Below are 26,643 nucleotides of genomic sequence, written 5' to 3' on the forward strand. Positions count from 1 at the left end.
AAAGTGGTCTTATTTAAAAAAAAATGTTTGGTTCAGATTTAAAACAAAATCATTTTTTTTTTTAAATAATACTAATGCAGGAATTTGCAATCTCTTCATAAATATTCGGTCGTCCTGATAAGGACGGATTGGTTATTGCCATTATTAAACATTTATTAATAACTGCACTTTGTCCATTTATGTCGTCCTGCCTTGCACTCTTTGCAGCTTTTAGTACCTCATAACCGCCTTTGTTGTTGGTGGCTCTTCTTCTTCTTAACTGCAAACTTTGTTACAAGGCTTGCTTTTGAAAGGTCTCTAACGAGTTGCTAGAGTCCTGGTGTCACTAGTTGGTTAAGTACCACTTTTAAGCGTTTATGACACGCTTTAAAATAGTTTCACCGTTTGTGTAGAACTCCATAAGAAAGGTGGCAAGGTTAGGTTAATAAGCAGCGCATCAATCTATCTTTTTTTAATATCTCCAAATAAATGTCCAATAGTGGCAAACCATATGATCATGACCACATGGTGGCCAAATGGCATCACCGCGGCGGACGTGACGATATGAGATAACACGGCCATTGAATTATTTCTCACAAAAGTACTACTGTTGGCTGTGATAATTGGCATCATCCTTTTTAAACCACATATAATTTAGTTTGATATCCATCATTTATGGACAAAAAGATCTGTCATCTCTTCGCTGTAGACAACATTATTCACGCTCACCACCAGACCATAAGACGCACAAAAAGTCACTCACTGTGGATACATGAACTTTATAACAATCACTCTTGGATTCTCAACAAATAACAGGAAAACATTTTTTTTAAATATCTGCCAGTTAAGTGGTAACAAATAAAAACCCAAAACATAGTTTGATAGTAGAAAACAGTAAAAGAACGAATTGTTCACTTTATATATTCTAAAAATTTTCTAAACATGATTGACAAAACAGGACAATGAAATATAAACACAATTTGTTGTAATATAGCAGAAAAATTAGCTTCGTATTTCTTTTTATCACTTTTGAGAAATCGAACTATAAAAAATCTATTCTCAGATTTATGAGAAAGTTTGTTTATATTTTTTAGAATACGGTAATCTTGAGAACATAAGCTTTCCAAATGGTAATTTTCTTATATCAAGTTGTTGTCAAAAATTTTCCTACAGAAAGCCAACTAAAATTATGGGTATGTTAAGTTGACGTTAATTCAAATTGTATCCGAAGAGTACACCCTGGCGTATACGCACTATTTTATCATATGAAGTTAAGGCATTCATTCTTCCACTTTTTTGTTTGCGTACGTTTCTGTTTTTTTTTTGTATACTCTCACGATAAGCAGAGCAAAGCAGAAGTCGAAGTTATCTGTAGTATTCAATAGATTATTTGAGGTGCTAGCGCTAGTTAGTTTTTTATAAACGTCTATAATTTTTTCTGTAGACTTCAAAGTCTCTGTCACATAATAATCTTTCTTTATCAAAATATTTGTACCAATATTATTAAATCTTTTTTAAACAACCTTACTTGAAAAACATACAAAAATCAATACAAAACAAGTTTAAAATTGCTAACCAGGCTGTTTATTGAAAGTCAAACAAACAGAGACTCACTTGTTCTCTCGTCGTTATCACTTCAATAACAAGTCCAATAAATTGACAACAAACGTCTGAGAGATGCCAACCCTGGCCGTGTGAATGTGTCATTGACATAAAATCCAACTCACTTACTAGACAAACGACGACTCGACGTTAGGTTAAATAAGTGGTTATCAGTAAATATGAACTGCTTATCTGTAAGTTTGTCATATATAGAACCAACTTCAATCATTTTATATATTTTTTATTACTAGTATTTGTTGTTGTTGTTAAAAAGTGCTCTCGCAAAAATTCCGTCTCTTTTTGCTGATTTTTATTTTGATAAGATTTTGAATCTTATCGAAAAAAGCTTCAATTGAAGCTTTATTATTTATTAAGTTAAATAAAATGCGTTTCATATTTTAAATAATTTTACTCAAATCATTTCTAATTTTGTTCTTCTTAATCATAAGTTATTCGTTGGTTGCTATAAAAATAAATTCTTAATAACATTTTCAGACTAATTTGCTAATAAGCGTGACTAATGGATTTTGTTTGCAAATATTTTGCTGTGATTGCAATAATTTGTCAACCGTTCGAGTTTCATCAAAAAAAAAATAATAATAAATCGTTTAATTTAAGCTTCACTGGTTCATGTTCGACAAAATTAAACTATTGCTTTTCTCTATCCAGTTGTTTACAAGAGACTTTTATTTTTCTTCTTAGCTTTAAAAAGTAATTAGAGAAAAAAAATAATGCTTGCATTCATAGAATATTACTAAGGGTATACATATTTGTTTTTTTTTTGTTTTTAAAGAAACTGATGCTATGAAATAGGAAATAGGATTTAATAAAGCAAGGTCTCAGAGCTCTGTCAGGTGCTACGAGTATCATATCAAATTTATGAAATGAAATGAGCAATAGCTCAAAACAAGTAGATGCGAATGTCTATAAACAAGAAGTTTGAAATCCACTCTATTATCTGCCAGATGCACATCTAAAAATATTTTAAATTATTGATGTCTTCTATGATTATATTGCATCTTTAGACAAAAATATTTCAAGTATCTAAAGTTTTACAGTAAAATTAATTATCAAATACAACTTATAAAAGATAATTTAAAGTCTTTATTTCAATTTGAAAGGTTTTTGGACGAATTCTTTCTTCTATGTATTCTATGTATGAACTCTAAGCATTTTATTTCCACTTTACAATCAAAGCGAAAAAACTTCTTCCTTCTCTTTCTCATAAAAAAATTAGAGTGCATACAATTATAACGAGATGTCAAAATAAGTTGCAAAAGATGCGGGCATTGCAAATACTTTTTTGAGTTGGTTCACAATTACAAAACGTTAAAAACTTAAACGTCAAATGTTTATAATTTGTAAATACAGCTTTGGCTAAAAAATAGAAATATTTCCTACTACTGAATTATTTTTTTACTTAATTAAAACAAAATAAAAAGAAAAATGTATATAGTAAAGACTATTCCAATAAAAGGCTTCATTTTAATTTTAAAAAATGTATTTTTTAAGACAAATCAATGTATGTTTATTTCAGTGTAAAGATAAAAGTGCATTGGAAAATGATATGTCTCCAATGTGTTTTTCAAGGTTATCGTTGTGGCACCATATCCTTTCTCTGAAGTTTTAAATCACTAGATATCGGTGTCCAATTGTGTTCATTTATTAGAAAAATACCACAGTCCGCAGTTGCGCCATCTTGTTGAAAAGGAACATCGTCAACATACATATCTTTCGATTCTGGTCATAAAAAGTCATTAGGGCAGTCATTTCAGCATAACCTATCAACAAACTGTGCCACTTTAAAGATAAAAAAGATTGTTAATAATTTTTTGTTTGGATTTCCGAAGCTCAAACACCACAAGATTTCAGTTTGTTTAATTAAAAAAAATTAGCTGCTTAAATAGCGGGCAACTTTAAATATCTTTCCCAATGAAAGAGTGCGAGAGTAATTCTTGCACCAAAAACATGGAGAAGAAATGAATTTGGACCAATTTTAATATTACCATTATTGTCAAAAAGCTTTCGAGAAAGGAATTCAAAAACAAATAAATATGTTTCTTATTGCACTATTATGTATTTTAGATGACATTAGAAAAGAAATTGAGTTAGACAAAACTACTTTCTTAGTGCTTCTAGATTTATCGAAAGCCTTTAGCCACGCTATCAAAACCACTGCGTTAGCTTTTCCATCTATCCTATTCTTCTGGGCTCTTTCCGAGTAGTAAGAAAACTGCATTTGTTCAGCCAATCCCAAAAAAATGCAAATTTTCTTTTCCCGAAAATTATTATCGATTGATGGCACTAACGTCCCTTTTTTCTAAGGACATGGAAACGCTGATTATTTATCACGTTAAGAAATATTTTGAGGAACGGAAGCTTCTTAATGACCGGCAATACGGTTTTCGAGCAATAGGTACACTGGTGATCTCATGTTTCATCTCACCGAACAGTAGAGCTAATCTTTACATCACTTTGGAGAAAGTAAGATTATTGCACTTGATATTTCAAAAGCAATTGATAGGGTTTGGCATCAGACTCTCTTATCAAAAATGCGTGCTTTTGGTATTGACGAATCTCTTCTTCGTTGGATTAGAAATATTCTTTCAAACCGTTCCATACAAGTTGTTTTAGACTGATTCAAGTCTGAAACCGATAAATGACCCACTTTTTAATTTTTAAAAATGACATCCTGTCTGCTACTTCTAATCCAATACATTGTTTCGCTGATGATAGCACTCTTAGCTTTTATATTCGTTTCCAGACTCACAACCCTCCTATTTGGATGTGGAACTGCAACGGCAAAATATAATAACCTCAATAAATTCCGGCCTACACAGTATTGTACAATGGGGAATAAAAAACCGTGTGGAATTTAATGCTTTGAAAACCAAATGCTGTCTTATATATAACCTCCTTGCCACTATCTATGACTGGCACTTGTATCAAATAAACTGAAAATCTAAACAAACTTGGAATGTGCATAAGCAAACACATACGCGATGTGGCCAAAAAATGCCGCAAGATGTCTAAATTGTTTGAGACCATGCAAGAAATGTTTCACTCCGTCTGATCTGGCTACAATCTATAAAACCTATCTATGTATGTACGTCCGAAACTTGAATATAACGCTCATCTTTGGGCTAGTGATCTGGTAACTTATTTTTCAGCCGTACTACGCAAATGTGGAATGCCTTGCCAACGTCTATCTTTCTCTATCATAACAATGTTCAGGAATTCAAAATCAATGAACACTGACACCTTCTATCCAACACTTCCCTCTTTTCCTAATTCTCACACTGTGTCTTTGGCATATTTTAGGTATACACAATCCTTTTAGTGTTCGCTAATCATTAAAAATAAAAGTTATAAACCACTCCCTTCTTTGTCCAAACTTCTAACATCAATTTAAAATTTCGTTTTCTGTAGTCAAACTATTCACCCTTTTTTGATAAACGTTTTACTTAAACACCAATTGTCAATTTTAGAGTCGTGTCATTTAACTGGCGATTCATTAGTAGCATTCTATAACTAAAACTCCAGCATTTCTCTTGGCCTTACGTTCCACAATATGATCCACGAACACAGCTTATATTTGACATACAATTTATTCAACTTCGTTTGAAAAAAATTATGTTTGAATTTTTGTTTTTGTTTGCGTTTTAAGTAAAGTTGTTTTTAAGTACAATCAACCCAAATGTATAGTCTAGAAGTCTTCAAGTATATCCTAAGTTAGATCAAAAGTGACTTTCCTCAGAAAAGTTTTGTAGCAGATTCATTGATCCTAGCTGCAAACCTTAGATTATTCGGGGAAGAAAGCTACCAAATAAGAACTGGAAACGACTTCAATCTAAAACTATCACCGTCTACTTAAATAAAATACTCAAGAACATCTTAAATATCCTCGAGGGAAAAACTGCCCGTTTTGGATTAGAATGAAGCTCTCAGAACCAGAGAAAAAAACCTAAACACAAAAATTAAAATCTTCTGACTCCCATTCAGCATTCCTATGACAAATTAGCGTTGAAGGTCTTAAGTACTCGTAATGTCAAATTCGCTTTGTCGTTTTTGATGTGGCGTTCAATGACTCATAGAATAAGGGTGATTGCCCTCATATCTAACCAGCCGAAAACAACTTATTAAATTCAACAAACATAAGTCAGAATTTGTGCTGATAAATAGTGGTGTACAACAAGGTTAAATCCTTGTCCCTTTACTATTTTCATCAATGAATTGTCTTAGGTTAGGTTAAGTTGGGTTAAAGTGGCTACGAATTCATAATCCACACAATTAGGCCAAAAGAAAAGGCCCATTGTGATACCACATGAATCTAGGGAGTTACTTCCCACTCGAATCATTCGAACCATTTTGAGCTTTTTATAAAGCGAAGGAGATATTTGATATCCTTTTTAGCTAGTTCACTGGGATTATCAATAGAGTATTCTCCCAGATGAAGTTTGCGTCTTAGTGAAAGTGCAGAAGAAGTGAGAGATTGTTTCCTCTTCTTATTCGTCCATACAGCTCCTGCAGAAGTCATATTGCGTGTCTGCCTATAAGACAGTGTCCCTTAAGGACACCCATTAGGGAGCTTATATGAAGCCTGCTTTGAGATAACAATTATTTAGAGCGCCTTAGGCCCAGTGAAGGCCATATTAGTTTTGTGGCTGCGCATGTTGGTAAATTGTACCCCCTAGAGTTTGCTATCGCAAAAGCTGCTTCTTTTAGCAGAAGTTTACATGTAGCTATCAGTATACCTATCTTCTCCCTTTCAGGTGAAATAGGTATGACGGTTCCTTTTTTAGCGAGTTCATCGGATCTACAATTTTCTGTGATGTCTCTGTGGCCCGGCAAACAACAGAGGTGAATGTTAAATTGCTGCGCCATCTCCATAAGAGACGACCGACAATCGAGGGCCGTTAGAGATTTGGTTGAGACACCGTCAAGGGATTTGATAGCAGCCTGACTGTCAGAGAAGATGTGGATATCACGTTTTCTTTTAGCTAGGAGAGAACTTCTTTGATCGCTTAAATTTCCGCTAAGAAGACGCTACTATGATTAGGGAGGCGGAATTAGATGCTTAGATTAAGCTTTTCTGAGTACACACCACTACCAACTCCCTCATTTGTCTTTGTCTTGGATCCATCTGTATAAAAATGGATGCATTTGTCATCCAGGAGTTTTGAATTGTCTTAATTTTTATATTTTTTACTAATCGAAAATTAAGTAACACGCGCTTGAATGAAGACTTAGAAATGTTTGACCAATGATTTATTAAAAACAATGTTCAGTTGACTCTTAAGAAATGTAAATGTTCTAAAAATCAGGTCAATTCGTCATATTCTTTCCTCTAACACTGCTCGAGCAAAGTTCTATTGCTTAAGTAGTCGGGCAAAAATGTTGCAAAAGCTTACTCTGTTCTTCCAATAAAACACACACTTCTTACTGGAAACCAATGTAAACTAAGGATATTCGTTTTAAGAATCTCCAAACTCATTTCACGAAAACCATCAGAGGCAGCTGTTTTTTAAAAGTTCTTTAGTTTATCATAATTTAAACAACAAATAAATCAATGATTAAAACCCTTTCACTTCGCAAAAGATAACCTACTTATTTGAAAAAAACAAAAATGTCTCATAAAAAGAACTCTACATCACATATAAAGATTTGATTATCAAACAATCTAAACTTTAAAAGAATAAAACAAGAACAACAACAATAAACAAAAATATGTATTGTTCCACTTTTAATAAGTAAATCATTTGTTTTGTATGGCTCAAGCCACATATACTCGTTTACATAAGAAAACTGATTAATGATCAATAAAACACAAATAGTTATAAATCGGAACAAATCTATAAACCTAATTCATTAATTCAAATGAAAATGAAAATGAAAATGAAACTAGTTACAGCCAAACTACGATTCCGCTCATGACTGATTATTGCGGGTATCAATAAAAGTTTTAATCAACAAACAAAATCCACTTATCGCGCACAGCAATCAAAATTCTACCCTCACAAAAATACGACTTCCCCGCTTGTTGTTGTTGTTACTCTAAAACTCATCATTTACACACCATATCATTTTTGTGGAGCTATGGAATAAAGATATAATCAAATAAATTTCATCTCGCTTCGTTGATGGTGCGGCAGGCGGCGCCAGCAGCGGCAGCCATGATGATGGGTGACATGTGCCGCGCGCGCTGGCCGGGGATAAACAAAATACCATAAAACTAAAACAATTGTTTCAAATTCGCCATTTAATCGAGATATGACGAGTAATAAACTTCAAATGTACGCCTTGGTGTTGGGTCTTCGCCTTGCCTCTTTCTCGTGACTTGATTCTACTTCTAGTGATATTTAGTCGTTATAGCTGTCACTGAGAGCTAGAGACTGACATTTGTTGAACCTAATAAGACCTTTTTCTGCTGTCGTGGATGACAATTTAATTTTGTTAGTCGTATACATTGTTGGGCTCTGGCAACTTATATAGAAAAATTCTCACCCTCAGATTCCTTTGCATTAAAAAAATAAATAAAAGATTCTCTCTTTTTTAATGCAACAATGTAAACACCACAAATAAGAAGCAATGTGCAAAGAGTTTTAGTTTTTTTAGTGCCGTTTGTTTACACTTCGCCGATCGGTTTGCAGATGATATTTTATCAACCGGAAATAAGTGCGTCCAATGCAATCGAAGCTTAAAATTGCTTAGTGTAAACGCGATTTTTGCAACGAGTATTAGCTTTTAGCACACAACAAATTAAGGAAACTAACAAAATTAATTAAAATTGTTGTGTATAAAATAAAAAAGTGAAACAAAAAATATATAAACAAATATACCTCTGTATTATAATCTTAATATCTAAATCTGTGTATTTAGAGTTGATCGTTTCGTGAGTGCGCGCCCAACCCTTTTCATTCTTATGCCGGAATATTTTTCTTTTTCTTTTGTTTTGTTTGCTTCTGTAAACTAATTAAGCAGCGGCAGCACAGCCAGTCACAACCGCCCCTCTTTTGACAAAAATAAAAAAAAAATAGAAAACTGAAATACTAATGATTCTTGCCAGGGAACGCTTTTAAATTAATTTGCATCCACGATCGCACCCTCAGTAAATTAGTTTCGATCGAAATTGTCACACGCGATTGTTTATTATTTTGTCGTCATTTTTCTGCTTCTTCCTCTTGTTATATTTTTGTTTATTTGTTAGAAAATTAGTTTCCTTTCCAAGCGTACGTACGTTTTTGGATCTGACAGATGGTTCCTTTTTGTTGTTCCATTGGTTTAGAATATTTTGTGTGAATCAAAAACTTCAATAAACCAAGTGAGTGTGTTATTTGATTCGAAAGTGAAAACTTCGAATTAAATACGATTCGAGTGCGTGAATTTCGAACTGTCAAGCTGTCAATTAAAATCTTGTCAAAACGGATCCCAATAACGGAAAAATACTTAAGAAAATGTTCAAAGCCCGTTTGCGGCCACACATTTCCGACAATGAGGTAAACTATCATAATTTTTGGTTTAGATTTGAGAATAAAATATTTTTGTTTTGTCTTTTCTAACATCTGTTACAAGTTGTGTAAGTTGTTAAATATACCTACTCGTATGCACAATATTCTGTCATGAGGCATTCAATGTGTGAACAGGTATTTGCATTTCATTTTTATGGGTAGTACTTTCTAGACGATTTAATTTTAATTAACTTTAGCTCGTGAGAGGAATTTTTTTTTGTTAATAAATTATTAGTATAATAAATTTAAGACCTGTCAATTAAGATTATGATGACAGATAGGCAAGGATTGTTTGAGTTTTTGTTTACTTTCATGATGAGTAAGAGAGAGAGAGAGTGAGAGTGAGAATGAGAGAGAGGGGGAGTTGAGAGTGTGTTCATCAAACTTAGTCACGATCGGAAGTTTTTCAAAAAATAATATTTACTATTACTAAAAGTTCACCAAACTACTCAGGTATTTTTTTTAACTTGAAAAAATGTTTTATTCGATAACACGTTCAAATACAAATAACCGATAACAAAGCGATTCCACGAGTTTGGTAGCAATTTTTTTTATCATTAGAGGGATAAGAATTTGGCCTTGAAAATTATCTGAACTTTACTAAAAGCCTATAAAAGATTAGTTATGTTGTTTTAACATGTAAATTACGTAGATTTAAAATTGTTTTCCCCCCCAGTGATGCTTCACCAGAACATACAATTGTGTTTCTAGTTTTAGAAATAGATTTAATAATAGTTTTGCCGTGTGTTTACACGCTAAGATAAAAAACATAAATTGAGTGTATGGAAAACTATAGTTCAGAATTGTAATAGTTGCAGATGTAGTGATTTCTTTTAATGATTTTATTTTTAATGGCATATTTTCATCTTTTTTTGTAAAATCAAAATTCTAGGTTTGATGGAAACTTTTTCTTATTACAGCGCGAACAATTTTTACCAAAAAATGTACCTACTAATTTTTATTTGTCTATGCACCCTTGATCAATGTTGTTTATAAATTTGAAATGCATTTATATTCAAAATAAAAATGACTTATCGGAAAATAATTTTTTCTAGAATTGCCAAGAATTTTTTGAAATATTTATAAAAACTAAATTATTTCGTATGAGATTAAAAAAAGGAACAAAGGAATTCAAATTTTGTCTTTATTTAAGAGATTATAAAACTTTAAATTACTTAATGCCGAACATGCGACAGTTTGACCTGTTGCTTAGCGGCAATAATTGTCCATATAGCCTTAAAATACTTCTTAAAGTAAACTTAAAAATAAAAGTTAGTACAAAATAAATAGAAACAACGATTAAATGTTGCCAAATATGTTGAAAGCACGTGTGATTCAGTTTTAATATTAAAAATAAGGACATAACAATGGCCACAATAGTTTTATGTTTTATATAATCGTTTAAAAAACTAAATCTTACATTTTTTCTAAATTTTACATTTTTCTTTATGTATTTCAATGGTATTAAGGAATTTGGGGAGATCGGTTCTTATTAGTTAATAATTATTTATTTTTTTAAATAAAAGAAAATATGGCAACACTTTTACTTAATAATATTAGTCATAAAAACAAACTTTTTTAAGGGCTTAAAAATTTACTAAGTATTCCGAAGTTTTAATACTTTCCTAGCTAGGAACATCCGAATTTAATTTCATTAAAAATTATGCATATAAACACGTCTCAAAAATGACAGTTCTAGATAAAAAAAACTTAGTAAACAGAACGAAAGTTCCAGAAAAAGATTTATTAGTTTGAAATGTCAGAAACTCAGAAGTCATAAATGAATCTACCAAAATATGCATACATATCAAAAAATGGAAAAACTACTTGTCAAAAATACATTTTTTTACACATACAGTGGTGGACAAGAATTTAGCACACTTGTCACTTGTTTTCTTACTATTAGTTATATTTTATTTACATTACATATACACAGCACTATGTTTTAATAGTACTTCATCAAATATGTTTAACATCTGTAAGAAGAAAAAAGTATGGAATGTAGAAACATCAATTTTCGCCTGGACACGAATTTAACACATTCAACAGTTTCTTGATAAAATTTTACTTACCGTTATCAATTCTAAGTTTTTCTTAGTATTTGATAGGGAACCCTTTATTTTGCTGTACAGAAGCAATTCTTCTTGGCAAACTTTCAACCAAAGCCTCACACCTTGACTTTGGAATTGCATACCAAGCATTTTGAATCTCCTGCCACAATTGTGTTAAATTGGTTGTTTTTTTTGCTCAATGTGATGTTCAACATCATTCCACAAATTCTCGATCGGGTTAAGATCGGGTAATTGTGCTGGCCACTGCAAAAAGTCAATTTTATTCACCTCTTAGGCACACTTCACTAACTTTGAAGTGTGTTTAGGGTCGTTGTCGTGCATGAAGCGCCATTATAACGGCAAATTGTCTTCTGCGTAGGGTTTCATATGATCCAACAGGATAGCTCTGTACACGTTCTGTTCCATTTTGGTGTCAATTTTTACGATGGGCCAACGCCGCCGTGCCATGAAAAAGCAGCCCAGACCTTAACGTTGCCTCCACCGTGTTTCACGGGCTTAATGGAGTACCTTGGATCATATTCCCTGTTTTTGCAGGCGCCACACATATTTTTTCCCATCCGATCCGAACCGGCAAAATTTGGATTCATCGCTCCAAAACACGTTTTTTCAGAAACTAATTAGTTTATCTAGTTGAGCTTTGGCAAACTGTAGCCTATATTTCAGATTTTTTTTTGATACAAGCGGTTTTCTCTGAGCTCCATAGTTCGTTCGCTTCGAATGACACTGGAAGCCTTAAACGGATCCTTAGTCGTTAACCTAAATAAATAATTCTATCTTCATTTGTAGTTGTCTTTCTGGCCCGGGGGTTTTGTATGTTTAACGTTTTCAATCATTCCATTTTTGAAATGACGAAGGTATAAACCAGCTTCCTGGAGCATTCTAACAACTTACAAATGTCTGTCCACCCCATTGACTCCATTTTCAAGATCAGACTTCTTTTTTCCTTTGAGCACCATTTTCCTTTTGCCATGACTAATTTTTTTTTAGTATAGGTCATCAGAGTAATATTTAATTACCTCAAAAATTATTATTTTCTTTTTAAAAAACACAAAAATTAAAAATACACTCTTTGATTGCAAAACGGTCTAAATTTATGTCCAGCTAAAAACAACGCAAATCACAAACAATCTTCATTTTTCGCAAAACGGTATTTTACTTTTCAATCATTTACACATTTGTATTACCATATAAGGTAGCCATAGTAACAACATAAAAATAAACCGTTACTTGCAAGTAATAAAGAATTGAAAGCAGAAAAATACTTGTACTCTTTTCAATGTGCTAAATTAATGTTCACCACTGCAAATTAAAAAAAAATTGATTAGATTTAATTGCATTAAATATGTTTATGATTGTATAAATCTTCTAAAGAAGTTGAAAGTTGTTTTTTCTCTTAAAAAGCAACAGTTTCTGCGATATAATGACGTAGTACATAATCTAAGAATGCTTAGGTATCAAAAATAGCTTTAACAGCAGTTAAAAACAACTTTTTAACATTAAATAATTAATTTGCTATATCCCGTGTTTCCTTATGACCGATATGGCATCTTTTGTCCTTCCCTAAAAAGTGGCCAAACAAAATAGTATGCGAATTCACTAGAATGCACGAAAAGTTTCTTTGCATTCTTATAAATGTTAGACGTGATTAAAATTTAGGCATATTAATTTTCTTATCCAGTCCAAATTTGTTTTAAAAAATAAAAATAAAAATAACAATTATTACCACCCTTAAAAAATTGCAACGAATTCTTTTAAATTCAAACACCATTTAAACAAATTAACGTTTACTTCGTTGTTGAAATTAAAGTCTCCTAAAACAATGCCAACATTTCAGCTGTAGTCGCTGAAGTTTAAAAATAAAAGTATACTTTTAGGAATCTAAAAAAAATTATGAATGAAAGAAACTAAAAATACAATAATAAAAAATGTTATTAATAACTCATACGATGATTTGAATAAGAATATAACAAGAAAGAGTTTGTGTACTCAAGTTTGCACGATTTTACGGTGAATAGAGCCCACTTCTTAAGTGAAACATTATGAACATGTAATCGTATTTAGCCAAGTAAAAAAAAATACACATGTTTTGATCTAAGAAACAAAATAAGCTACAACTGTTTATATAAGTTTAAGATGTACACTCTGCACCATTGCATAATTTAAGAAGAAGCAATTGTGATGAAGTGTCATAGAGCTTTAAATTGCCCAGTTTGTTTTTCTAAGATTTCTGGGAATTTTCACTGTCAGATTGACAGGGGAGGAAAATGAAATACAAACACAATCCTCTATTCATTTTCATCACTCCATCAAATTAGCTCTGTTTTTCTTTTCTTTCTTTTTTGAACGTGCTTTAGAGTATTTTTGACAAACCGAATCACAAAAATGAATTCTGATTTTTGACAGCAAAATTGTGAAATTTGTATGAGAAAATTTGTTTATATTTCCTAGAATACAGAGTCTAGCAGATTTTAGAAATATAAACTGACCGAATTTATTTAAATTGAAATGACATGAGATCGGGAAGACAGAACTTATGGATCTATAAATATGTAAAATTAAATACTGAACAATTAGAAAAATATAAAGCATTTAGTTGTCACTGCATTTTTGATTGAAGCTCTGAACGTACTCCACAAAAAGAGGCATATAATTTTGAGTTTGACAGTTAGAAATCTATTCAGAACTTAAAGAGGAAAATTCCTTTGTAAAGCCTAGTACGCTGCTGATGCGAAACGAAATTTCCCATACAAAAATGACATGACGAAATCATAAACAAAAATTTCGCTGTGCTTTTCGTTTTTCAGTACGCTGCTGAACAACGAAATGTGTCATTTTAGTGGATAGCTGTACTAGATTTTTTAGTACAATTCTCCACTCTTTTCGTTCTCAATTTAATTGCCCGGTATATTAATTGCTTGCGAAATTTTGACGTTTAATTTATTTATTGGAAAAAATTGTTTACAAATCAAAATTGAAAATTGTTTACTCGTGACTTTCGGTGTTTTTCTTTTTTGTTTTCCACAGCTGACAGAACTCTACACAAATATTTTTCCGTTGTGGTTTTCGTTTTAATTTCGCTCTACACTTGGAGACCACCGAAAAATTTCGTTTCGCATCAGCAGCGTACTAGGCTTAAATAAAAATAGTATTATCATGAAACAATTATTTTTTACTTTCTCAGTAGCCCCAATATGGCGTTGGAAGTTTTGTATAAAACAGGTGAAAAAACAAAACTGCACGAGCTAATGTCACTGTTGGCCCTAGGTGCATGCCGCCCTTACAGATTTTAGATACATACAAAGATAACATGGGCTTTTCTTTTTCAACAAGAATTCTGAACGGAGTCCGAGCATATCGAACATGTTCTAAATAAAGCATGATTCTAAACATTCAGAATTATTTATGAAACACAGCTAAACACTTAACAGTCTTTGAAATTTGTCAATTTACTTGTCTTAAGAAATACTAATGAGCTTATGAGTCTGATTTCCGGTTTAGCTTGTAGGCAAACCAAGATGCCTACCGAGGATTTATATCTTTATTAGAGTGTTTTTGTATATCACTCTTGCGACATTTAATAGCTTTATATTTTATTTTCAAATTCACCTGTCAAATCTTTCAAACGGTTGTGATCAGCATTGAATCGGCCTGCTCAGTTATTTTATTCTGAGCTCATAGAGCAGGCTCTGAACAAGCTCAGAACGAAAAAAGAAACAAATTTAAAGCTCTGGTAAAACAAAGGTAAAAACAAACAAAATTTTGTGTTTGACATGTAAGCTCTGCTCTGAACAAAACAAAGAAAAACGTCAAGTTACAAAGACAGGGACAGACAACAACTGTCACTGGTGGCAATTGTGCTTTGTTGAATTTTCCAAAGGATGCATTCAGAAAACATTAGTTGGTAGCTTAACGATGGATTTGCTGTTTACTCAAGTTTGCACGATTTTGCGGTTTATAGAGCGTTTTGAAAGTTTGAATCATACCAGTTGATCAGGGACACGGAAACTTAATTAGTCACATTTGCAAAAATGTTTGCCTTTTTTGTTGTTTTGTTCGTTTTAAACTAAATTATATTTAAACACTGTCATACAAATTAGTATTAAGTTGATCTTTCGCATTGACATTTGTCCATCACTCGACCGACCCGACGGATTGAATATATAACACTATTGGATTTTCGAATCCCATATTAACTACGACCGTACGCGACTTTAAATTTTTATTTTTTATTTGTTTTTGTTTTTCTTATATTGAATCAATTTGAATTGCACTACCCGATGTGCCGCGAGAATAAATTTGACAATTTATGAGAAACGTCAGTCGATATGTCTAACATGTAAAAGAATTCACCACAGGTAGCAATGAAAGCATTGCCAGTACGGTAGCTCAGCCTAAGGGGGTTGGGGGGTTTGATGGTGAATATTTTATTAATCGAGGTGATCCAGAAATTGAAATAAAATTGATATCAAAATGATATCGAAATACGAAGGGATGAATTTTACCAAGTCGTATTGATAACAATGGGCGCCACGAAACTTTGAAATTTAGTCTTCAAATCAAGTTACGAAATAAAAGAAAGGTATTGTTGTCCAGATGGAAAATTTGAGTTATGTTTTATTGCCTGGAAAACCTTGGCCGAAGCCGGGATTAAAAAACAGGATCTTTTATAAAAGAGAAAAATACAAATTGAATTATTGAGATTGACAGAAGTTCAATTCTCGATAAATGTATTGCAAACAAAAAAAAAACTATGAATATAATTATAAAATCGATAAAAGAAATCACTCTAAGAAAATTATTTCTACAAGAAAAAAATCAAAAGCGGTGAACGCGTCCCGTAATATCGGAAAATTAATACTTCGACTCGAACGTCAAAAAGACGAATTAAAGACAAAGGAAGGGTTCAAAAAAGCAATATTCTTAGAAAATAAAAAGAAAACACTATGCTTAGCTTTTCAACTTCCACAACAGAACAAAAACTTCAACTTAATAAAAACTTAAAGGAAAACTATCGTACAAAAAAAATTACTCTACGCAAGTCTTTTTAAAAAAAAATCCTGCACACAATTTTTCGTTCGTCTTATAGCTTTGGGCGCAATCCGTCTACTTGCTCTCAGGCAATCCTCTCTGATCTTATGCGCGGTGTGCGACCGAGAAGCAGGTATCTTTCATCGCATGCGATCTATGTAAAGAGGTGATACGATCACCCAGTAGCTCAGTGAGTGAGTTCAGCTCTTCACCTTCGAACCCATTCCAGCCAAGACTTTCTGGAAAATCGTGTGGAATTCCTTGCATTACCGAGTGCCTACATGCGCTCAATTTTTTTTTGAGGAAAAACAACTAATGTCGTGTTGAAAGAAGTCGGTAGCCAAGCATATAATTAAAATTAAAGTTATTAAAATATTCTTGGAGTGATTTTCTATCGTTAATGCTTTATGATGGGCCCTCGGCCATACTAAGTTAAGGTGGCTAGACTTTCCTACACGCATTGTTGGTCATGGGTATCGTCTTTATGCCTTTGACGATATTTTTCGGCAAATATGTGGACCAACCGTCGCACAAACTCAATTCTTCATAAAAGTAAATTTAATAAAATTCTTCCTGGAAAAAGTGTTACAATAAGCAAAACAAAGTAGAAACTAATTTTCACACATTTGTTGCAATGTGGCAACGCTGTACCTTATGATAAAAACTCTTAAAATCTCTTTATTAAATTAAATATGTTCTAGAGACCAAATTACATTTTTGTAAATACTTTTTTATCTCATCATCCAAAATGGCATTTCTCTTCGACAATAATAATTATTAAGATGTTCTGATATCTTAAAAGTCTTTACATACAGGACCTTGAGTTTCAGAGTCACGTTTCTTGATTTAAGTATTTTTCTTGATTTTATGTTTTAATACTCGACCTTATCTTTTAGTGCTTTATAATATCTAAATCTTTATCTGTCGTATTCGTATTCTTTTGTGACGATGTACATATCTGTAGCAAGATAAGAAGTTTTACTATAGTCTTTATATATATGTTCTACTCTATACTCTTGAAATCTATGACTGTCATCCAAACTGAGCGGCATATAATAACACATCTTCTTATTCATCGTCAAAAACCTTACTCAACTTATCATATTCTCAATTATATTTATTACTAAACAAATATAATAAATTTAATTTTTAATAAGAATTAGAAAAAAAAATACAACCAAATTTTCCAAAACAAAAACAAATATTTTTATTTTCATTTTTGTATTATTATTATGAAAGCTAACAATATTCAAACATTTTGAAATCACGCATTTTAACACGCACCAACAATTCAGAAAAATAAAACATCACAACGGAAACCTGTCATATTTTCCGAAGCAGCAATTAAATCGATGTTTGCGAATCTCGAACAAAACATCGTCATTTAGAAGCAGCAGAAAAATCTAAGAAAACTAACATCGCCATCGTCGCCATGAAAGATGTCCACCTCATCAATAATAAACAACCCATCACAAGCAATAATGACCATCTTCCAGGCTCATACAGTCATATAAGAGCCTTGGTACGAAGTATCCACGATGCTGGGATTACAGATGCATCGTCAACAAACCTCAATTCACCCCTCATTGAATCGCATTCACCATCAGGAGGAGTAGGCAATAGAGATGATGGCGATGGGGCAGTCATTGAACCTGATGTTGATGCCGTGTTGAGTGTAGAAGTGGTGTCGTTGCAAAAAATTGTGCCAACGTTCCTAATAAGCGATCCCGGGAACAATGGATTGTCCTCAAATAACGTAGATGCCCATAGTCCCACAAGACGTTTCAGCCAGTTTACTCTTGGACTCCGGCGGTTCTCTGCGGTATAAAACTAAAAAAAAAACACACACTAAGCCTTGGCTTTCGGGTTTGGCTTGCACTTTATATAGTCTTATGTATAGAGGCTGAATTAAATTTGAAAAAATAAAAATAACATAGATTCATCCTTACCCGCAGGCTGCAAACAGAAATTAATACACGCACAATATACATTCTACTTCATGTGGTCATGTACATGTCACCTTAAAGCATGGTCTGTTGAGTTTTTGTCTTTTGTGTTATTTTGTCTCTCTTCTCTGGATCTGGAACTGGATCTGGATCATCTGCACTCACTTTAGTCTATAGATAACATATAAGCCTTCTTGTTTCTATTTCTGGAACGAATAATAAAACGATTTGATGCACTCTTCCTTCTTTTTGTAGTTCATCTCCATCATGATATCTTCTCTGCAATGACCATAAAACCAACAAATAGTGTGCATTGGCCTTAAGCTTTTTCTATCATGCTACTATATTGAATTTCATTCGAATGGTGTTTATGTTTTGATTTGTTTCTATTAATATAATACTATTTAGTAGTTTGTATAGTTTGATAGTGGTTTTTGATTACTAAAACGATTTTTGTGTGAATTTTTCTTATAACTTTAACTTAGGTTAGTCTATTTTATACATATATATATTTACTTCAAGAATAATTTATTTAAGTAAGTTTTAGAACTCAAGTTTGTTACTTAAACTGTATAGACATTTACTTTTAGCTGTCATAACTGTCAAAGTCTTAAGATGTCTGTCAATAACAGCTAAGAAACTTCGAAAAAAAAATGGCAACAAGCTGCATTTATATATTTATTTGTCCCAAAAAAGAAAAGGTGAAATGTATCCTACATACGCTAAAAATAAAATTTAAAACTTGTGAATACGCACCTCAAAACTGTCAAAATCCTAAAACATATCACTATCTTAAACTGCTATACTTTTACATTGTCAATTAATCAAATTATCACACACTTTGACACTTCAAAACATTAATAAAAGACCGTTTGATTTTAAAAAAGAATATTTTTGTAAACTGATGTTGTTATACTTTCATTGTAACTGTTGCAGTGTAACGTCAGCTTAGAAATGAATTTACATATTGTACCAAACAACAAATTCAGCTACTTAGCAAAAATAATAGGTGAATGAGATGGCGTTTTGCTTATCCCTATAATTTATGCTTATAAAATACTAAAGCTGTTAAACAATTTTTAAAGTGTTGTAAAGGGTAATTTACATCATGGTTTCAAGTTGGTAGCGCTCGTATTGGATACCTGTCAAACTCAGCTGTCATTTGAAGTGTAATAATAATAGTTCAACATTTGTAATTTACGATAATGAATTGCTTAGTAATCGAACAACGCGTCTAAAACAATTGATACTTAAACAAAAGTGTTGATGCAAACGTAGCTTCTTTTCGCGTATTATGAGATAATTAAGGTTGACATAATTGTGAACAAATTTGAAGAGAGTGGAAGCGTTACATTATTGTCCACCTCAGCGCCCGTAATGTTTTCTTAGTTAAACAATTATAAAAATAATGAAATAAAATTATCATCAGAAATGTATCCCTGTTTTTTTATTTAGCATAATTTTCGAAAACGACAAATGAATGACCCTCTATATTTATTAAAACATGACATATCTACCCAGAAATTATCCACTTTCAGACTTTCAACGGAAGACTGTTTTTTGTTTTAACAATTTTTTGAGTTTTTGTTTGTCTTTCTGAGAATAATTTAATTTGAGGATCAATAAGTCTGAAGATCACAGTTAAACAACAAGGTTTACAATAAGTTAAGAATTAAAAAACAATAGACCCTTAGGAAGAATCGCATGACATTTTAAATACATGAATTAAGTTTTGTTGCTAATGTCTTACCATTTATAAAACTCATGCAAACAAATAATGACGTATGTTAGTGCTGAAACATATTAACAACACGTTTCATAATAATAAACTGTTTTAAAAATAAATAATAATCAATTATGGGAAATACCTGAGGATAACGAACTTACTTAATGTATTTTTAATCCTCGTCATCTTTAAACCAATCTTTTTTGGCAGGAAAGAAATCAATTATAAACAAAAACTCTTGAAATCAGTCATGCATAATTTAATTTTTGAGTATGCGGAAATGATAACTTCAGGCTGTGCAGAAGTGTCAAAAATGACAGCCAATACTTTGATTAACTGAAAGATGATGCGATGTAAAAGTAACATAAGGAATACATTTCTCTTCAACAAAGTGAACATTTTTGATTTTTTTTAATAGTTTACTAACTTTTTTTATTGATGTTTCAAGATTCTGAACAGTAATAATATTTATTTTCAATACATCAAACATATAAAAATTAGCACAATTTGATAACGATAAAATAAACTAAGTATTTAAAAACAAAGTATCAAATCTCAACTTTCAAAAGTTATCATGTAAGGAACATGTCTAAAACATGAGGAAAAATGTTTATTTGAAATATTTACCTGTTTATACGTAAATACATATGTATTTATATGTTTTCTGTGAGTGTTTTTTAAACTTTCAATAAAATCTCTCCAATTTCTAAAGTGCAATAATTATACCAAATTAAAACTTTCTTTCTCCCATTAAGACGTAAAATTGGTGCTCTGTTTATATAATGAATTATGCACACCTGCACTATGCACGTGTGGGCATAATTGGAACTACATAAATACACATGCTATTTGTGCCTCATTGAGTATTTAACTTAAATTAAATTAACATTAATAAAGATTCGATAAGTGCTATAATGAATTTAATTGGTATAAACTACCGACGATCAAATGATTATCATCAAATAATTTATCCCTTAAGGGCATTTTCAGTATAATATCAATTTAATAACGTCAGCAACACCTTGTTTTGATTTTAATTTTAAGTTTCTTAAATTATTTATTCAAAGAATATATTAATACAAAAATAATGGTCGATATTTTGAAGAGAAAAACAAACAAAAAAACAAATAACATCAATGTACTTAAATATGCAATTATTTTTGATAGAAAAATATTTCACTTCAAAGAAAAAATAAACCATTTAATTGATTGGAACAGTAGTTTGGCGCCACACTTTACATTATTTGCTTTAATTCATATTTGTTGATTCTTTAAATGATTTCGAACAAATTGATTTCGTTGAAACTTTAAATAAATGATACTAATGTTTCATTGAAAATATACTTAATTTCAGGAATAAACAAAATAAATCACCGTAAGTATGTAAATCGTTGAACGCAAACAAAAAACGCAATGTAAACTTGGTATTACGTAAATCGTTCAATGCCAATTTTGTATTTTCTCTTGTGAAACGCTTTCACGTTAGGTTTGTTCGTTCAGTTACCTAGGATGGACCGAGGTTCTTTTTAAAACATTAAAATTTATTAAAGAAACTGTTTTTCTTCGGTTTGGGTTTAAAACCACCCAATAGCTGTCAATTGTGCGATAAAAATTATTTCAAACTTATTTAAAAGTAGAATTATTATATTGTTTTCTTTTATTTTTATTCCAAACATGAATAGAAATCAATTTATAACAAAATTAAAATGGTGGTATCTTATGTCACTTTGGCAGTTAATTTATTACTTGAACTCGTCACACAGTGCTAAAAATAGGCTAATTTGCTGCCATGGGCCGTTTATGTTTTTTTTTTCAACGCTCGAAAAGACTTAGAGCTCAACAAAACTTATTATTTCCTTTTATTCACTAAGCCAGTATTTTTTCTCCCCTTAAAATGGGTTATAAGTCTACTTATTGATTTGTGAACTTATGATCCTGCCATAAAACTAATACAAACTCCAACAGCAAATAGGCCCAAAAAGTCTTAAAAATGAAACAGAAGCTAAACAAATTCCCAAATACACCACTAGGGTCACCCTGAATTCAGAAATCTTAAAGCCACATTAATTACAATCCTCGAATTCACATTAATTTTACCCAAAAGTGGCATATTCATCCTCAGAGTCAGAATCAGAATTTACTAACAAGATAGATCGCAGTATTTATCACCGCGGCTCGGCGACTCACGACCCACATTTGCGCTTTCCAGTCGCACCAGTTTGATACTTTTGTGCTCATCTTTGTTGCATTGTATAAACCCACAAGAAATATCGCCGCCGCGTCGCGTTAGCGGCCGTGGTCTTGTCGAGACAGAAATTATATGCCTACACATCGTACTTCATTTCTTTGTATAAAAATAACTTTTCCAATGCATTTTATGCACAAAGCATGCGTTAGGCCAATTTTTTTTTCTTTTCTGTTATTGTGCTTGCATTTTAATTAAATACAAATCAAAAAAAGAAATAAAGAACTTGAATCACATTGACCGTTATAGGGGCATCCCCGAGGCAGAAGCTCCATTGCAGATTTCACCTGAAAGAGAAAAAAAAACCGAAAAATAAAACATGCTAGCACTTTGGGAATTCATTTGATTATATTTCCTGCCGGAATCTCAAAACTTTTCCATTATCTTTGGTCAATTATGGTTCTTTTTTCTTTAATGTTTTGTTTTATTATCGTGTTATCGATGTAAGTTCGAGCCGACTGTAGCAGTGACGCGTGTAGAGGTATTTGGTGGTGGAAAAATTGATGACTTCTTTGCATAGGCCTTAATTATTGGAATTCACCATGACTCGAGCCCCACCTGTTGGATTAGACACCATCAAGTTTTGTTTGTTATTTTTTTTTGTCTGCGTTGTTTTTTTTTAAATATTTTTCTTTTATAGATCAACGGACTTTATCTAGGCAAAAATACAAACATAACCGGATGAATGCATATGAACTGTCATTTAATCAAAGCACGGATATACAGGGTGTTTCATTGAGAAAATATAAAGTGACGGAAAAAAGTGACAAAGTGTTTATGTAATGACATTTATTTTTTGCTTGTTTGACAAATGAAATGTTTAATGGCGTATGTTATTGAAGATGGATCAAAATTGATTAGATAGGAAGTGACGATAAACCAGGGTCCCACATTTCTGTGTGTACGATAAATGGATGATACCACAATATACCTTATGGCTGTATTGTTCTTGTTGATTATTTTTGTTTCTTTCTCATTTGATTAAAGGATTACTTTCGCGTTATCTAAAGATAAATACGAGTAATGCGATAATACAAGATATACAAAAGTCATTACTTCCATTTCAAAAAGAGGTTAATGCAATAATTTAAAGATTCAAATCTTAATCGACAAGAAAAACATAATTTCGTATAATAAACACATAGAATTCCCTTATTGTCGGCATTATAAATATAAATGATTCTCTTTGTATTGCAAATGCATACGATTAGGAAGTTCTTTTTTTCTTTAAACAAGGCACCGATTGGATCGGATTTGAGTTTGACAGGATTTGGTAACACCGGTGTATATACATTGGTCGCGTTCCGGAATCAAACTAAAGTTATCCTGATAGGTTTGTTTTTTGTAAATGTATAGGGAAAAACAGCATATGCAATTTTAAAAACAGTTTAATAGCTAAATACCTGAATTTATATCCTCGCCTTCCATTGAAAAATCCAAATTAACGTTATTTAAGCTGTTTTGATTTAAAACAGTCTTTAAAATTACAAAATAAGAGAAATATTAACCCTGTGCAAAATGTTTAATTTTCCTGCTTCCTTTGTCAACAGTGTTTACTTCTGTTTTGACATATCTTGATACCTATCTGATTTTGGTCGTTCACAAACATATCTGATAGCTAATATCCAAATGAAAGTGTATTCTAACTAACAACTGTTTTGACATGTATTTAAAATGGTACTTACAAAAATAAAAATGGCTACATTCAGCGCTTTGTTCATAAGAAAAGAATGCCTTCGTGCAGTAATATTTTATTTATATATTGTTCACATGTTGTGATAGAACATAAATTTGACAGTTCTACTTTTGCTTCACCAATGACATTAAATGTAAGAAAAATATTGAAAATGATTTATTCATTCCTTTCATGGTAGGTAGTTTTTAATGGCTTTTCCATACATTGCTGTCTTGTAACTTTTATGAAGATTACCTACCAAACTTCAAAAAAAGATTAATTTAGGAATTTCGTAATTGACGCTTGATTTCAAATTGTTTGATTACAATAATTTCCAAAAGTCATAAGGTTCTTATAAGACATGGACTTACAACTGAATCATTAAAAAAAAATTCAAACTTTACAAGTTCCTTAACGTTTTATATTGTAAAATTACATTTTTCAAAAAAAAATCTGTGGAAACTTGAAGGGTATGACAAATTCATTCTCTGGCCAATGTGTTACTAACGGCACCACAGTAATTTAATACATTAGTTCCTTCATCTCAGAAAAAAGAAAAGTGACAGCTGAAAATGTTAAAACAAATCTTGAAATATCACAGGTGAAATTGTATTGTCCGACACAGCTTTTTTTTGTAGCTAGAAATAGAAGCAAATTTAAATTAAACTCCATTGATACAAGCGTATATGTCATGTACATGTCAAAGATGAATTAAAAACGAATTGATATGTTTGTCGCTGTGTCCTGTCATGTTGACATGTACTTAGTAATGGGTCAAACGTACACGAAATTCTAAATTGTATATTTGAATGACAGGTTGCAAAAACTAAGGTTTGTTTGATTTTAAATTTCAAAGCGAATTCTTATAAACAAATCTACAATACAGTAATTGTTTTTGAATTTTTAAATATTTTTTTTACTCAGTATTTGTTTTTTAATCGAAGTCTGGGGAAAAGTTATTTGTATTCCCGAATATCCGTTAAATTAAAACAAATTATGTTCGGAAGCTTAGTTATCGTATGTACGATTATGTTACACTGATTGTGAGCTTGCATTAAAAAAAAAAATTGCTTATATTTTTGTTCTAAAATTAAATGAGTAAACATTTCATTAAACACCTCAAACAAAGTAAATTTATATATGATTCATTTTTGATATTTATGTCAAATGTCACATTTTGATAGTGTGAGGGTGTAACATTTGCTTAAAAGTATTTTAATGTCAATAAATAGCTTAATGCTCAAAATAAGTGAAATCATACAAATTTACAAACATAACTGTTTAAAGTTTTTATAAATATTTACTTATAAAATTATCTTCCAATGATAAAGCAAAATAGTTGAAGACATCTGTTTGGTCATCAATTAAAAACAAATTGATCGGAATTATTTATTTAACTTCACTTTATTTTGACAGACAAATGATTTCTTATATAAAATTGTGCAACAAGGTCAGATAATTTTCAAACCCATTACCCACCTGATCTTATCTTATATTTTTATATATCTGCGAAGCGATGATGATGCAAATTAATTGATTATAAATTATAAATATTGACATTTACCACCTCCATCTATCAAAAATTAATATCTAAATGACAACAACTGTCAAAATTATTATCAATATTATCTACAATATGTTATAGGTATGTTTGCAAGAAATATGAAATAAAAATCCAAATCAAAATGACGCGATGGCGCTTAACTTATAGACACTCTTGTCTGCCTACTTACTTTTGTAATTATTTATTTATTATCATCCTTGAATTTAAACACCCTTTAAAATACATCAAATTATACTCACGTTGTTTTGGTTAAAAGTATCATTTCTACTTAGTTTTTGCCTCCGTTTAGAGTCGGTCGAAGTCGATGTGCTTATATTTTGCTGTGTGCTCAAGGAGACTATATAATATCTAAGTGCTCAAAACTATCACCACCAATCGATAGATCCACACTGATTTTAAGTGCCTCACTATTTATACGAGTATATTATCTTCTATAGCTGTATATAAAATGTAATTGCATTTGTTGTTTTACTTCTCTCAATTAGTTGCATGCGAGTTTTCATAGTTTACATTGCAAATTGACAAACAGCTTTCAATTATTTTATTTCAGTGGTAAAGTGGACACTTGAAAAGTTTTATAAACCTTTATAAATATACACGGCTCTGATTGTGCTTAATATACTTAAGTACACTTTAAAAACCTCAGTTGCTATTTTTTAAATGTATATTGCATGACACCGTGCTTCTCCGTCAGCCGTCACGTCGTCGTCGTCGGAAGTACTCGTATGCAAGTTTTTTGATAACAAGCAGTGCCTTGCCTATACTCAACTTATGCCTGCCCCATCTGTTTACCTTTAGATACCTATCTTTGGAGTGCAGATCTAAAAAAAAGAAAAGATTAAATGGGCTCCTAGTTGTTCTTATAAAACAAAACTAGAAAAGACTTAAACTCTTCATGTTCTAAGTCTCTGAGTAAATAGGACTAATCTCTAGCTTAGAGTGGATCTTTTTCTTGACGCCGTTTTGTCGACAACTTAGTCAAGAGTCTCTATACTACCTTTAGGTAATGTTCACAGCGGCTGGTAGATTCTATAGATACATGAAAATATGGGTATAAAATTGCAGCAGCATAAACAACCAACTGACGGACGCGACGGACGTAAGGTGGTGGCTCTATAAAAGCAACCAATTCCATATATATACAAACGCTTTTTGTTTGATACAAAAAAATACCTAATCAAAGATAGGTAGGTACCTCTCTATATCTCTCTGTTTATCTAGATATCCTAAAAGAGAGAAAAACAAAAAGTTGATATATCTTAAGACCGCGAAAAACATTCTCTGTTCCATCTGCGTTG

At 31.6% G+C, this 26,643-nt stretch overlaps 1 protein-coding gene and 1 long non-coding RNA gene across 6 annotated transcripts in view; one reads left to right on the plus strand and one right to left on the minus strand.

Annotated features, from left to right (window-relative positions):
* The window catches only part of LOC129952529 (kinase D-interacting substrate of 220 kDa), an 85,850-nt gene that overhangs the window by 34,421 nt on the left and 24,786 nt on the right, over nucleotides 1-26,643 (plus strand). Inside the window, exon 2 of one of the 5 annotated variants that reach the window (XM_056065143.1) lies at nucleotides 17,429-18,011. The exons of 3 other annotated variants lie outside the window; for them this stretch is intronic. In XM_056065143.1, coding sequence (XP_055921118.1) covers nucleotides 17,622-18,011 — 390 coding nt within the window. In that variant the 5' untranslated portion in view covers nucleotides 17,429-17,621. Of the gene's footprint in view, nucleotides 1-8,594; nucleotides 9,078-17,428; nucleotides 18,012-26,643 lie in introns of those variants that run through there. One more of the 5 variants, XM_056065147.1, reaches the window with a different exon arrangement.
* On the minus strand, nucleotides 22,436-26,523 carry LOC129952530 (uncharacterized). The gene is made up of 2 exons (XR_008782329.1): nucleotides 25,585-26,523; nucleotides 22,436-22,664 (listed from the first exon to the last, which is right to left on the minus strand). It is a non-coding gene; the product is annotated as an uncharacterized LOC129952530 (long non-coding RNA).

Source organism: Eupeodes corollae, chromosome 3 (genome assembly GCF_945859685.1).
Source record: "Eupeodes corollae chromosome 3, idEupCoro1.1, whole genome shotgun sequence".
NCBI lineage: Eukaryota > Metazoa > Arthropoda > Insecta > Diptera > Syrphidae > Eupeodes > Eupeodes corollae.